The following is a 16,214-nucleotide window of genomic DNA, read 5'->3' as shown; positions in this document are numbered from 1 at the left end:
GTTTCTTTCTATGCATTAGACTACACTGCAGTCCTTCTACAGCTGTCATCATTGTAGATCTTTTTCTGTGACCACTGTTGCTGTTAACATTAACAGACAGTACTACTTCGCTGTTCATTCATTGTCCTAGTTTTTGTTCTTTTAAAGAAACAGTCACCATAATATACCCTTCCCAAATCTGACACCGTGGGATGGTTTTGTCATCTTCAAAGATGCTGTGGCCCTGCCTGTAAGAGATGCCTTGAGTAGAGGTGGGCTCTGGTAAACTCCGCCATCCTGCAGTTGCAGTTTCTTTACCGAACTTCGCACACCAGACAGAGCCCAGAGTTGCAAAAAACTTTGCCAGCGTAGTGGTGTTTACTGCCCACGCCTAATTGAGGACCCCGCCCAGCAGACCCGGCAGCAAGAAAGCCCCATGGTTCACTGACGAACTCAAGAGCTCCAAGAAGAACTGGCGAGTCCTCGAGAAAGTCTGGAGAAGGGAACCAACACCGGACAACATGACCACCCTCAAGCTTGCCACCCGGAAGCACCACCAACTGATCCGCGCCACCAAGAGAACTGCATTCAAGGACCGACTGGACAACAACGCACACAACTGCAAGGAACTCTTCAACATCGTGAAAGAGCTCTCCAACCCCAACGCCGGAAACAACGACATCACCCCATCGCAAGACCTCTGCAACTCCCTCGCCTCCTACTTCCACAACAAGATCACGGACATACACAACAGCTTCAGCATTCAACCATCGCACACAACGACCGCAGCAACGCCGCCCACCACCACCCTCCGCGCCTGGACTCCGATCAGCACCGATGACACCGTCCGCATAATGAACTCCATCCACTCCGGATATCCGACCGACCCCTGCCCTCACCACGTCTTCAACAAGGCCGACACTGTCATCGCACCCCACCTGCGGGACATCATCAACACCTCCTTCGACACCGCCACCTTCCCGGAGGGCTGGAAGCACGCCAAACTCAGCGCTCTACTAAAGAAACCAACAGCGGACCCCACCGAACTCAAGAATTACCGCCCCATCTCGCTCCTCCCGTTTCCAGCCAAAGTCATCGAGAAGACCGTCAACAAACAGCTGGCCGCCTTCCTCGAGACGAATGGATCCCTCGACCCCTCACAGTCTGGCTTCCGAGCCAACCACAGCACCGAGACCGCCCTCATCGCTGCCACCGATGACATCCGAGCCCTGATGGACAACGGAGAAACAGCGGCCCTCATCCTCCTAGACCTCTCCGCGGCATTCGACACTGTCTGCCACCGCACCCTAGTGCAGCGCCTCAGCAAGGTCGGAATCCAGGAGAAGGCACTGGAATGGATCGTCTCCTTCCTCGACGGAAGAACACAGAGAGTCCGTCTACCACCGTACAAGTCAGAGGCCACCGAAGTCATCTGCGGCGTCCCTCAAGGATCCTCGCTGAGCCCCACCCTCTTCAACGTCTACATGAGCCCCCTCGCGCCCATCGCACGCCAACACAACCTGAACATCATCTCCTACGCCGATGACACCCAGCTGATCCTCTCCCTGACCAACGACCCCGCCGCTGCCAGAGCCAACCTTCACGAAGGGATGAAAGATGTAGCCGAGTGGATGACGACCAGCCGCCTGAAACTGAACTCAGACAAGACGGAAGTCCTCATCCTGGGCTCCTCGCCCTCCACCTGGGACGACTCCTGGTGGCCCCCCGCCCTGGGCACCACACCCACACCGACAGACCACGCACGCAACCTGGGCTTCATCCTGGACTCCTCCCTCTCCATGACCAGACAAGTCAACGCCGTCTCCTCGTCATGCTTCAACATCCTGCGCATGCTACGGAAGATCTTCCGGTGGATCCCCACTGAGACCAGGAAGACGGTCACCCAGGCCCTTGTCACCAGCCGACTGGACTACGGCAACGCCCTCTACGCCGGAACCACCGCCAAGCTCCAGAAGAGACTCCAGCGGATCCAGAACGCCTCAGCCAGACTCATCCTCGACATCCTCCGACGCAGCCACATCTCCGGACATCTGAGAGACCTGCACTGGCTCCCCGTCAACAAGAGAATCACCTTCCGTCTCCTCACCCACGCACACAAAGCCCTGCACGATCAAGGCCCGAGCTACCTCAACAACCGCATCAACTTCTACGCTCCCAAACGCCACCTCCGATCAGCCAGTCACGCCCTCGCCGCCGTCCCCCGCATCTGAAGAACGACAACAGGAGGAAGGTCCTTCTCCTACCTGGCCGCCAAGACCTGGAACTCACTCCCGACCGACCTGCGCCTGACCCAAGACCACCTCTCCTTCAGGAAGAAGCTCAAGACCTGGCTGTTCGAGCAGTATCAGCACCCCCCCCCTCCCCCCCCTAGCGCCTTGAGACCCTCCGGGTGAGTAGTGCGCTCTATAAATGTCCTTGATTGATTGATTGATTGATTGAATCAGCAGTGAAAACTCCCCTAACTCACAGAACAGATACATCGGGGCATCAGCAGTGCAAACTTCCCTCTGTCAGAACAGGTACATCAGGGCATCAGCATTGCAAAGTCCCTACACTAACAGAACAGGTACATCAGGAAATCAGCAGTGCAGGCTTCCCTGACTCACAGAACAGAAACATCAGGAATTCAGCATGCAAGATTCCCTCCCTCACAGAACAGGTTTGCCATGACATCAGCAGTGCAAGTTTCCCTCTCTCACAGAACACGTTTGCCATTACATCAGGTGTGCAAGCTTCCCTGGCTCTCAGAATATGTACGTTATGACATCAGCAGTGCAAGCTTCCCTCACTCACAGAACGGGTACATCAGGGCATCAGCAGTGCAAGCTTTCTTAACTCATAGCACAGATATATAAGGGCATTATAGTGCAAGCTTCCCTCTCACGGAATAGGCACATCAGGGAATCAGCAGTGCAAGCTTCCCTCACTCACAGAGCAGTTAGATCAAGGCATCACAAGTGCAAGCTTCCCTCACTTGCACAACAGATACATCAGGGCATTATCAGTGCAAGCTTCCCTCTCACAGAAAAGGTGCATCAGGATATCACCAGTGCAGGGTTCCCGCTCTCACAGAACAGATACATCAGGACATCAGCAGTGCAAGATTCCCTCTCTCTGAACAGTTACATCAGGGCATTACCAGTGCACGCTTCCCACACTCACAGAACAGATGCATCAGGGCATCGCCAGTGCAAACTTCCCTCCCTCACAGAACAGGTACATCAGTGTATCAGCAGTGCAAGCGTACCTCTAACAGAGCAAGTAAATCAGGGCATTAGCAGTGGAAGCTTCCTTCCTCACAGAACAAGTGCACCAGGATGTCTGCAGTGCAAGCTTCCCTCTCACAGAAGAGGTACATCATGGCATCAGCAAGGCAAGTTTCCCTTGCACATATCAGCTGCACCAGGTCATCAGCAGTGCAGGCTTCCCTCACAGTCAGAACAGGTCCATCGGGGAATCTGCAGTGCAAGCTTCCCTCTCTCACAGAGCAGGTACATCAGGGCATCAGCAGTACAAGTTTCCCTCTCTCAGGACAGGTACATTGGGGTATTAGCAGTGCAAGCTTCCCTCACTCACAGAACAGGTGCATCAGCAGTGCGAGCTTCCATCGCTCACAGAACAGGTACATCAGGATATCCGCTTTGCAAGCTTCCCTCACTCACAGAACAGGTACATCAGGATATCAGCGGTGCAAGCTTCCCTCGCACAAAGAACAGGTTCTCCGGGGCATCGGCATTGCAAGCTTCCGGTACCTCTCAGAACAGATTCAGTGCAGGCAACAGTAATTTAGGCGTCAATGAAATACAGAACAGGAAATAACAGCCATCAATGTCTTCTTTCTTACACACAAACTACTAGTTGACCGGCATGACCACAATTGTTGTGGTAAGGCCAGTAGAAACTTTGAGAAATATAGTAAAAGTATGTATTTTTCAGCCTTTGCACCAGAAATTAAAATAGCAAATACAGGAAGAAGACACTTTAGAAAGGATTTCAGAACGGTTTATGTGATACCTAAATGATTAAAAAAGCAAACTTGCCGAATTGACGTATTAAAGATAACACAGAGGAATTTAAAAAATGTTTTATTCAAGCTCCAGTTATTGCATTCACAGAATCTCGAAATATAATAACCACATGACGCGTAAATAGTGTCAAACTAAAAGTAAATCACACGCAGCAGAGGAGTCAGTCCTCCTCCTGCTCCGTGACTGTCTACAACAGTTACAGTTACTTCCGGGTTCATGTTACTAACATGAACCCGGAAGTCCCAGGTCTCACGTGAGGGGCGCAGACGCACAGACACTTCACAAAGAGAGAAACTGAAACTTACCTTCACTTCCTGCAGCATGGCGGCGGCAGTAGCAGCTCAGCTCGGGAATCTCCAGGAAGAGGCCACTTGTTCCATCTGTTTGGAATATTTCACTGATCCGGTGATGATCGATTGTGGACACAACTTCTGCCGCTCCTGCATCACTCAGAGCTGGGAGGGAAGAGATGGAAACTTCCCCTGTCCACAGTGCAGGGAGATATCTGGGGAAAACCTCCGACCCAACAGGCAACTGGGGAACATGGTGGACATTGCTAAACAGCTTCATCTGCCCCCCGTGATGCCCCAGGGGGAGAATCTGTGTGAGAAACATAACCAGGCACTGCTGCTGTTCTGTGCAGAGGATCAGAGGCCGATATGTTTGGTGTGCCGGGAGTCCAAGGACCATAGAAATCACGTAGCAAGCCCTGTAGAGGAGGCTGCAAAGGAGCACAAGGTATGTGTATGGCCAATGAGGGATTGCAAAGTCACACTGTGAGCCACATTGAGGAACCTGCTAAGGAGCACATGGTGTGTGTGTGGGTGTTATGGAACTACCCGTCAGGATCACAGGGTGTGTCTGTCTGAATTCAGGGATCACAAGGCCCTCTGTGAACCCCATCAAGGAGGCAGCTTGAGACCACGAGGAGCTATGTGTGGAAGGTTTCAGAGGTGACAAGTCATGCAGTGTACCCCATAGAGGGAGCTGCAGAAGAGCACAAGGTGTGTGTGTGGGTGCTCAAGATTCACAAGCGACTTCACTGATGGAGTCTCTCAGAAGATGCAGCATCTCTGGGTGTTCAGGGATCAAAGGCACCTTGTGGGTCCCATAAAGATGGTTGTCCAAGAGCACAAGGTATGTGATGGGGTGTTCAGCGTTCCCTAATAAAGACATGTTATGAGTCCCACAAAGGAATACACAGTATTTAAATCAGAATTTTAGGATTACAGGTTAGTTGGGCCTCATAGAAGGGGCTGGAAGAGAGGGCACGGTATGTCTGTGATCAATCAAGGATTACTGTTCACTCAGTGGGTCTCCGCGGGTCCCTGGAGGAGGCTGCCCATAAGCATGAGATAAGTTTGCGAGTTGTAAGTGAGTGTCAAAGTGAGACCTATGTAAGATACTGCAGAGGATCGCACTGGGTGTCTTGTCAGGGCCCCGAGATCAGAGGGTGTGCTCCTTGCACCACATAGGCAGTTGCAGAAAATCAGAAGTCATATGTATGTGGGTGTTTTGGGATACAGAGACAGACTCAAAGGGTTTAATGGGTAGGGCAGTGTGTCGCACCCAGGCTCACACATGTGTCAGTGTCACAAGACTTGTGACAATACAGAATTAGCTCAGGGGCTCATATGGCCATGGTGCACAATAGACGAGGTGCAGTAATGCAGGGTATTGCACACACTATCTCATTGACATGATACACACCAGAAGAGGTGCAGACGCAGAGTTACAGTACTGCAGAGTGTGGCACACACGGTCTCATGGTCATGGTGCACACCAGAAGAGGTGCAGGAATGCAGAGTGTGGTACACAGACATATCGGTATGCAGGGGTGTGGAATTTCTTAAAATATCTACTTGTCCATGGGCAAGGTTGCTTCATGAATCTACTTGTCCTGTAACAAAATCCACTTGTCCCTCTGGTGCCATGTAGTGCCAGCAAACATTATGACACCAATCTCATTATGTTGGAGCTCTTATATATCCTCTCTGATTATGCAGGGCTCATATTATAGTCATGTTTGAATACTAGCAATCCCTATATGTTACCACGTTTCGGCAGATCTACATACTGGGACTGAAGGTAATGTCACGCAATAGATCCAAGGTTGGATTACTCTTTTGAGTCTGTGCAAACCTACTAACTTGCATATTTTAAGGGTTTTCAACAACTCTTCTCTAATATTTTCCCATACTGAGAAATGTTGGAAATTTACTCCAGACATTGGCAGAGGTAAACCTTCTTCCAGAGTTGGGAAAAAGTGTTTGGAGGGAAAATGAACTTGCAAACACTCAGGTTTTCGCATTAGCAAATCTATACATGCATATTTGCTCATGCTAAAATAAAGTTCACAAATATTTTCTAGGAGTACAATTTCTTGCCCTACTTCTGTAAATTCTTGTGAATTCACGAAAGACATAGCTGCACTTATTGCAAGGGTGCACTTTTGAGACTTTCTTTAATAATTGGGCCCCTAATTTGGTCTGGCGTTAACCATGACTGTTTGTGTTTATTAAAATTCTCTCTCTCTGTATTGGCTGGCTTCACTGTGGTGACAGCATTCTGTCTTTTACAAGGAGCATATCGGCACTCAGAGTAGTTTTGTTCAGTGCCAATACTAATGTGGCAGTGTGTGCTTTTTTGAGAACAAAAACTATTTTTTGCTTTTGCCAATGTTTGTTATAATGGTGAGGGCCTGGTAGCTCTCACATCAACAAGGTTTTACAAAAACCATGCCAAAACAAGTCACGCATTGCCAAAACTAAAAGGCCGACCACCAATTTCAGACCTACTGGCTTTGCCAATGCTTGTTTGATTTTGTTTCCCATAACCTTATTGAAACTGGTTACACTGATTTTGCAATGCGAATATTTTTGAGAAATTCTAGCATGCATGAACATATTTTGCTAAATGATTCTGCTAAGAAAGGGTACCAGAAACTTTACAGTAGTTTAGCTAAATGTTTTTTCCCTACTTTCATTTGTTTAGGAACATTTTATATTGAAAGCAAAGAATCATTAATTTTGCATTCAAGCTTTTGCTAATATGCATCTAATCAGAGTATTCTGGGAGCATTATGCATAGCCTCATATTGCTAAACTTTGAAACCGTGTGTACACATTTTTATACTAGAACCACTGTCCGTAGTGCAGTCAGAACTTACATTTACTTAGAGCGCTTACCCTAATAATAAAGGCTTTCAATGAATGAACCATAAATACAAGTTTGAACAACATTAACATATGCACACAAACATTAACTTAACTGTAGGCAGTGCCATTCCCTGACCCTTAATGTGGTACTGCAAACTGGCAGCCAAAGGGTTTGTGCTGCAAGGGGTTGGGCCTACTTGTCCCAAGGACAAAATACACATTAAAACTTGTTGCCCTTGACCCCAAACAATAAGTCCTGGGCGTCGGGCTATAGGAATTCCACATCCCTGGGTATGGTACTCACCAGAAGAGGTGTAGACGCAGGGTTGCAGTAATACAGGGTGTCGTACACATGGTCTCGTGGTCATGGTACGCAGCAGACGAGGTGCAGTAATGCAGGGTGTGGCACACTGTCTCATGGACATGATACACACCAGAAGAGGTGCAGACGCAGAGGTACAGTAATGCAGGTGGGTGTGGCACCCACTCTCCCATGGTCATGGTACACAGCAGAAGAGGTGCACGAATGCAGGGTGTTGCACACACGGTCACATGGTCACGGGAGGCAGCAGAAGAAGTGCAGCAACGCAGGGTGTGGCACACACGGTCTCATGGTCATGGTACACAGCGGAAGAGGTGCTGGAATGCAGGGTGTGGCACACAAGATCTCATGGACATGATACACACCAGAAGAGGTGTACGCGCAGAGGTGCAGTGGTACACACGGTCTCATGGTCATGGTGCACAGCAGAAGAGATGTAGTAATGCAGGGTGTGGCACACACGGTCTCATGGTCATGGTACACAGCAGAAGAGATGTAGTAATGCAGGGTGTTGCACACAGTCTCATGGATATGGTACACAGCAGATGAGGTGCAGTAATGCTGGGTGTGGCAGACATGGTCTCATGGTCATGGTACACTGCAGAAGAGGTGCAGTAATGCAGGGTGTGGCACACACGGTCTCATGGTCATGGTACACTGCAGAAGAGGTGCAGTAATGCAGGGTGTGGCACACACGGTCTCATGGTCATGCTACACTGCAGAAGAGGTGCAGTAGTGCAGGGTGTGGCACACACGGTCATGCTAGATAGCAGAAGACGTGCAGACCCAGAGGTACAGTAATGCAGGGTGTGGCACATGGGTGCACATTAACATTGGCGCACATGGCTCTGGCAGTGCAGGTCGTCTAGTAAGACTCACCAGCTTCACACGATCATCAACCACAGAGAATCCAGCAAATGCTGGGCCAGGTGTGCTAGAGTTACAGCTTCAAGGCACACTTGGTCTGGGACCCCTTTCAGGATGAATGCTTGAATGCATGTCATGCTGGACAGTGATTGCAGGGCCTGATCTTGGCAGTTTAGGAGTCTCCGACTTCCTCATGTCAAGTTTCTGAACACTGCTGCTGGCTCAAGGTGATCCAGATGAGTCCTCTCCTCATAGGCCGTCCACCTCCGGGGTTCTTCGGCGGCGTCCTTCAGCAGCAGCCACAGAGTTTCTTCCTGAGTCCTGGGGTATAGTGCCTACCTTCTCCCGGCCCCCCTGTGACAGGGTCATTTCTTAGGGAGTTTCCACCAATTCCCCAGGAAAAATCTTTGGAGATCATGAAAGCCCTGAAATCAGACTCTCCCGCCGATCCATGTCCAGCCAGAGTATTGGCATCTGTAGCAGGGATTACCAACCCTGCTGCCAATTTGATCCTCAATGCCTCGCTGGAAAAGGGGCAGGTGCCAGGCAGATGGAAAAACTCAAAAATTCTCCCTCTGCTAAAGAAGCCTTCGGCCGACCCATTGGTGGCTTCAAGTTATAGGCCAATATCATTACTCCCTTTTTTCTCAAAAAGCCCTGGAGAAATATGTGAATTTAGTCATTACAGAAGGGAGGAACATGGCGGCGGCAGGCTGACGGCTGCTGTGGAGCTCGGCACCCTGAAGAACGCCACAGCATAGTATAGCGGTGTTTCCCATGTCAAATCGACCTAGCCAGCAGACGAGAATTATGCGGTGAGCAGCGAGAACGTTTCTTTAGTTTGGTTTTCCCACCATATACTTTATCGCCGTTTTGGTGTTTTTTTTTCCATTTCGAAACCCGATGAGCACTAGGACCTGCGCGGTATGCCCGAGTCACTCTGCCGTCCAGTCAGGAAGCGCGAGGTGGAAGAGCCGCTCAACGGACTGAGAAGGGCAGCTGCGGGATTTTCGGAGCCCGAGGTGGGCAGGCAGAGAACAGGAGACAGCCGGAGAAGTCTTTGGTGCCGCTCCAGGGGCGCTCTCATTCTCCGCGCTAGAGGACCGGTATGTTGGAGCCTCTTACAGAGCAAGTCGGTGAAGACTGGCGGTAAGGAGGTATTGACGGGGAGGTCCTGTATGGAGGCAGCAGTCTCGACGGCAGTGCTAACTGAGTCAGATCAGTCCCCCCCCAGCCCTGACAGCGCTGTCCTTGAGGAGGTTGCCACAAGAGCAAAACCAAGTGAGGAGGTCATATTTAGTACAGTGGGGTTTCACTGTGTCTCCAAAAACACAGAGCCTCCGACCTGGAATAGATATCAGCTCAGGTCTAGGCAGGCGGTCTGGAACCCAATAGAGCTTCCCGAGAAAGGAGGTCCAACACCCCGGTCCCCTTTTAAACAGAAGAGAAAGGGAGATACAAGGAAGGTGGTAGTCACAAAGGCTGTGAGGCAGTCCCAGGCTCATAAGGGCACCCCCTCGCTCAAAAGTTATTTTAAAATAATGGAGCAGGCTGTAAAAGTTAAAGAGAAAAAAGTTAAAGAGACTGCGGGGGCTAAATTGGGAGCGCTAGACGTAGAGGTTACTAGCACAGCGGATACGAGAATAGGAGGAGAGGTACTAGCTGAAGTTGATGCTGAAGTGGAAGGGGATGTGGGGGTAGGGGCTCACTCCTCCGAAGATAATGTGATCTCTTCTCCATCGGTACCTTTGAGTAACAGGTACACAGTACTTGAGCTTTCTAACGGGGGGGAGTCAGAGGCTCCAACTCATCTAATACATCCTAATACAGTATATAGCCCTACCCCCGGTCCCGATTTCTGTTCCAGCCTTTCACTACCTTTAACAGCTCAGAGTTCCCCTATTCTGACTACTGCTACTGCCACTGCCACTGCTTCTGCTACAGCTATGGAGAGCTTAACTTCTGAGATACCCTTAGCTCGAGTTCTGTCTGGGACAGAGTCGCACAGTATCCTTCTCTGCTCACAGACAGGTAACACTGCCTTCCAGTCGCAAACCCTCTCCCTTCCAACCTCCGATAAACAAGTCACTGTGCAGCAGACTGGTAGTTCGTCAGTTGAACCAGCTGAGGCAGAGATCGAAGTCGATAGATTGGGTCTTTTATTCCAGACTTTAAGAGGAGACCTGCTTGGGAAATTTGAAATCTCAGAGAGCAATCAGAAAGGGTTGCATGATAGATTTGACGCTCTGGAGGCCAAACTGGAGGGGCTGGCAACTCGAACATGTGTGTTGGAGAGTAAAGTTAACTCACTGTCAGAAGCATCATCAGGGAATTCCAGAGACATTGACGCTATCAAAGCTCAAAATCGAACCCTCACTATGGACTTGGAGAGATTGGAAATTGCGAGTCGTCGGAACAATCTAAGAATTCTTAAGATACCAGAAGGTGAAGAGGTAGAAGATATCAAGGGATTTGTATGCAGATTATTGCGAGAGGACATACTGAAGGACCGGTTAGATATCGATCTAGAGGCTGAGATCCAGCGTGTACACAGAGATCCCTTTAGACTGCATGCAGATCGTAAAGCTCCAAGGAAAATCTTAGTCTACTTCCAGACATATAGTGTTAAGGAGTTAATCCTGACTAGATGTCTTGCACGTTCTTCCCTCCATTATCGTGCAAACCCTTACCAAATTAGATCTGATATAGGGGGGAAGGCAGCCCACAGGCAGTGGGAGTTGGGTTCAAGGATGCCAGAGCTTCGAGCATTAGGTGCCCAGGTCCAAATGAAGTTTCCCGCCTTACTTAAGATTATGTGGAACAATAAGATGTTCAATTGTAATCATCCAGAGGAGGTAGATGAACTGCTTCAAAAAATGAGAAAATAGAGATAATAGTAAATTCCAGTCCTTTGGTATGAGGGTAAATGAGAAAGATTCATATTCCTTATAACCCTTTTTGGCTCATATGATTTAATTTAATTTGGGAAGACTTAATAAGAAGTCAAAAGTAAGTTAATATCCATACGTAGGCCATATACTCACTTTACTTTCTAGGCTTGATTCTGTAAGGAACACTCAAGAGGTAAATTTTATTCTTTTTTTTGTGTTTATATAATAGGATGCAACTGACTTTGCGTAAAAAAAAAAAAAAAAAAATGTGATAAAATGAAAAAAAAAAAAACATTTATATATATACAAAGAATAAAAATAAATTACACATAGACAAGGGTCAGATGTAGCACCGAGTAAATGGGAAAAATTATTTATTTTTCAGATACTGATGGTGTTTCAAGGGTGTAGAGCTCCTTAAGGCGTGATTACGCCAGGTATAAGGGGAGGGTTCCTCGGGGGGGAGGGTCAGGGGGGGGTCAGGGGAGAGGGGAAAAAATCATATAAAAATGTCCTCATATGCCATAAATTGCTATTTTGCAACACAGAGCTTAAACAGAAATTTCTATTAGCTGCAGGTCTGGTCATGGTCTCTGATGATTCCTAATACAGTCTCCAACAATAAGTTCCTTTCCTGGAATTTGAATGGTATAAGAAGTTTGAGGAAACAACAAAGAATATGTGAGTTTCTAAAAAATACCGAGGCGTATATATACCTTTTGCAAGAAACTCATCTTGAGGCGGAGATTTGTGCTCAAATATTTGGAAAACTTAGTTGGGTACAGGAAGTTCTCTGCTCTAAACAGAGGGGTTCTACTAGAGGAGTAGCTTTAGTTGTGCGTGCGAACAGGGGGATTAAGGTTCAGAACTGGGAAACCGATCGATCGGGTCGATGGCTGGTGGCAGTCCTCTCTATCGGAAGTTTCACTTTTCAGTGTGCTGTGTACTATGGTCCAAATGAGGACAGCCCAGATTATCTTCAGAAGTTAGAGGAACATATTATTCTACATTCAGCTCCAGTCATCTTAGGAGGGGACTTTAATCTTCTATTAGACACACAGCTGGACCGTACTTCAAACGCTAAATATAATCCCCCAAATAAATCCCTCCTAGCTCTTAAAAATATCATGAAAGATTTCTCGTTAATTGATGTATGGAGAGTAAAACATGGCAACCTCAGAGAGTACTCCTTCTACAGTAAGAAGTATAAACAGTACTCCAGAATAGATTTCTTTCTCCTAGATCGTGTTTTTGTGCCTGACATTACTTCAGTCTCACACATTCCCACAGGATTGTCCGATCACTTTGCTGTGGAGTTAAATATCAACTTCAAGCTTAGCTCCTCGGAGTTCAGGTGGACCCTGGATAGAACTATTCTTCTCGATGACGAGATTAAAACCAAAATCAGAGCTAGTCTTTTAGAATTTATTTCAGTTAACGTTGGGACTGCCTCAGAGCAAATAGTCTGGGACACTTTGAAATCCTATCTTAGGGGTATCCTTGGTTCACATATGGCATTAAAAAGAAAACTGGAGAAAATAGAGAATACTAAGGTCCTCGACTTAATCAAAAAGAAGGAATTACAGTTGCAGTTAGCCGTCTTGGAAGAAAGAGGCAGGATTCCCATACTTGAAAAAGAGCTGTTACAGCTACAGATAGATTTTAAGGCTAGAGCTGATAAGGTAAACAAAGATAAGTGGGAAGTTAGCAAGCTTCACAATTTTGAATATGGAGAAAAGTGTGGCTCACTCCTGGCCTGGAAGGCGAGGACCGAGAGAAGTAGGAATAACATAAGCTTGCTTATTCAGAAAGACTCTGGGATGCTCTTAACAAAGGATGTAGAAATCAGGATAGAGGCAAGAAGATTCATGGAGGAGCTCTACCACGAAGAAAATAACTGTGGACTAGAGGAGCTTGAAAAGTGGTGGGATCAGAGAGAGCTACCCCAGCTGAGTGAAAGTGACATAGCTTTCCTAGGTACAGGGATTACCGAAGGAGAAATACGGGCCCAGATAAAAAAGATGTTTAGGAATAAGGCCTCTGGTCCGGATGGTCTGCCATCCGAGGTGTATAAAGATAATGTGGAGGAAGTCTTAACACCCTTATTAACTCTGTTTAATAAAATCTTCCTGCAGGGAGATCAAGCACCACCATCCTGGTCTGAGGCTACGATTACCTTGATAGTGAAACCTAATAAAGATCCCAAAAAAATAGAATCGTACAGGCCAATTTCCTTGCTTAACTGTGACCAGAAAATATATTCCGGAATACTCGCATCTAGGTTGGCAAAAATAATTAAATCTATTATCAATTCGGATCAGAGGGGGTTCATACCTGGCCGTCAACTTAATGAACTCACGTTCCAAGTTCTAGGAGCAATAGATATAGCAACAGACAGGGGGCTGCCACTTGCTATCGTTGCGATCGATGCAGCAAAAGCCTTCGATCAGGTGAACTGGTCATTTTTGTGGAAAACCATGGCGAAGTTTGGGTTCCCGAATGTATTTATCGAGGGCATTATAACATTATATAGGAATCCCCGGGCCAAAATCTTGGTCAACGGTTGCCTTACAGACTGGTTTAACATCTCAAGAGGAACAAGACAGGGTTGTCCCCTGTCTCCCCTCCTTTTTGATATATATATTGAGCCCTTTGTGTGTTCCTTAAGATCAGATCCAGTAATTCTACCTTTTAAAATAGGGGATTTGACGCTTAAGACAGCATTATATGCTGACGATCTCCTCCTATATACGTCCAATCCGGTTGAGGCTATCCCTAGGCTGTTTGAGTTAGCGGAGGATTTTGGCGCTGTGTCTGGATATAAAATAAATAAAGACAAAACAGACATTATGAGCTGGAACAATACAGTACAGATACCTGAAGCTAAACAAAAAATCAGGTACCTAGGAATTTATGTTACCCATAATTTGGATAATGTCACGAAAGTAAGTTGGGAGACTGTAGTAAAGGAAGTGAGGAAACTATTGACCAGATGGAATACCTTGCCGCTTAATATCTATGGTAGAGTCAATCTGGTCAAAATGATCATCTTGCCGAAAATCACCTTCCTATTTAATTCCATCCCCCTCAATTTCAAAAAAACAGATATTGCTAATCTCCAAGGAAGAATTGGTTCCTTCATCTGGGCAACTAAATCTCCAAGGATCGCCTGGAGGAAATTGAGAAGAGGGTTGAAGTTGGGTGGGCTGGCTCTTCCTGATTTGCTTCTTTATTGTTATGCTTTTCAGTTTAAGAACTTCAGACTTTTAGCAAATAAACTTGATTCTTCATCTCAGGGTAAACTCTTTCAGGCTATGCTTTCTGATCTCCCACACGCCCTAGACTTTTTTCTTTACAAATTCGGGGATCACAAGTTTTTTAAAAAGGTTCGACTGAAGCTCCTAAAAACTGCACTCAACAACTGGCAAACATTACGTCGAATGTTTAATATACCTTATTACCATTCCCTAGCCCCAATTTGGGACTCCCCAGGCACACCAGAATGCCTTTTGGACCGATTAGCGCTACCTTTGAAGGCGGCAGGTATCACAAACTGGGGGGACCTGTGTATCAATTCGGCTTTATTAAGTTGGGAATCCCTCTCGAACCTAACGGAGGGTACTATTACTAGGTTCAAATTTTATCAATTGTCCTCGTGGTGGGCGAGGCAGTGTTGGGCCTATAATAAGGAAATACTCTCATTGGAATTAATTAATAGGGACAGGGGATGGAAAGGTGAGGTTGCGCATTGGTATAATAAATTTGTGGGGGTTAAAGAAAATCTAGAATCTGAAATTATTAAGCTATGGAATGACCTTTTAGACCCTGATGCTGGGGAGGTCCTGAAGGTCTGGATAGATTCTTTTACACTCTCCCAAAAAATTATAAAACCTTCCAATCTTAGAAGAAACCACCTATTCACATTGCATAGGGTCTATTGGACTCCAGCAAAACTAGCTAAGCTGTCTGCAGAAGTATATTTTTGCCCAAGATGTAAGTTTCCAGCGGCGGATGATAGACATATGTTTTTCGATTGTCCGTCTATCAAGGGTTATTGGAGTGAGGTGTGTGAATTCATAGAAGAAGTGGTATCATCCACAATTGTTCCCAGCCCCAGATTGATTGTGTTTGGTCTCCCTAATGATTATAATATTCGAAATTGTGTGTCGCAGTTTATTTTTTATGTTATTGTTATTGCCAGGAGAGAAATCTGTAGGGAGTGGAAGTCTATTAACCCTCCCAGATTTGTAGACTGCCTTAGAAACATCATGGCGGTCAGTCGTTTAGATATGTTGTGTGGTGGAGAAAGCGCCAATGAGATCTGGTGTGCTCTGAATGCATGGACTGAACGATAACATCCAATGAGTCCAATGATTATGCCAGAGGTTAGTGGTCCTATTCTCCCAAAGTGGCAAGCTACATCGTGAATGGGAGTTGGCTTAGGAAACAACCTACCTCTTGGTGACCTCCATCGGCTATCCATAGACCCCAGGGCCGGAACAGTTGGTTTATGCCTGTGGCCAGGAGAGCGCCTACCTAGAGTTGACATTATCTGGTGGCATGTATGAGGACAATAAAAAAAAAAATTAAAAAAAAAAATTACAGAATATGTGGAAGTTAACCATATGCTCTATTATAGCCAGTCTGGCTTTAGAGCAAACTTCAGCACAGAGACAGCCCTGTTGGAAGTTTCTGAGGCAATAAAAGAGATATTAGATAAAGGTGGCCTTTGATACCGTGCCCCATGACAGTCTCCTGTAGAGACTTCAGGAGAGCGGACTTGGTGGCACAGTACTTTAGTAGTACGCTTCCTTTCTGAAGGCCCAACAGCAAATAATTTGGTCTCCTCCTTTTGCTGCCACCATTCCTCCCATGAAGGTCGGGATTCCACAGGGCTCGATTTTGAGCCAGACACTTTTTAATTTATACATGGCCCCCTGGCCCATCT

The 16,214-nt window shown here is 47.0% G+C and overlaps 1 protein-coding gene across 1 annotated transcript in view; it reads left to right on the top strand.

The window, feature by feature from the left end:
- Window positions 1-4,311: 4,311 nt before the first annotated feature.
- The window catches only part of LOC144754205 (E3 ubiquitin-protein ligase TRIM39-like), a 223,139-nt gene continuing 211,236 nt past the window's right edge, over window positions 4,312-16,214 (top strand). The window contains exon 1 of the mRNA XM_078641791.1: window positions 4,312-4,766. Coding sequence (XP_078497917.1) covers window positions 4,350-4,766 — 417 coding nt within the window. The 5' untranslated portion in view covers window positions 4,312-4,349. The remainder of the gene's footprint in view (window positions 4,767-16,214) is intronic.

This window comes from Lissotriton helveticus, chromosome 5_1 (genome assembly GCF_964261635.1).
Source record: "Lissotriton helveticus chromosome 5_1, aLisHel1.1, whole genome shotgun sequence".
In the NCBI taxonomy this organism is placed as follows: Eukaryota; Metazoa; Chordata; class Amphibia; order Caudata; family Salamandridae; genus Lissotriton; species Lissotriton helveticus.
Note: the sequence above shows the minus strand (reverse complement) of the source record. Positions and strands in the feature narration are given on the sequence as shown.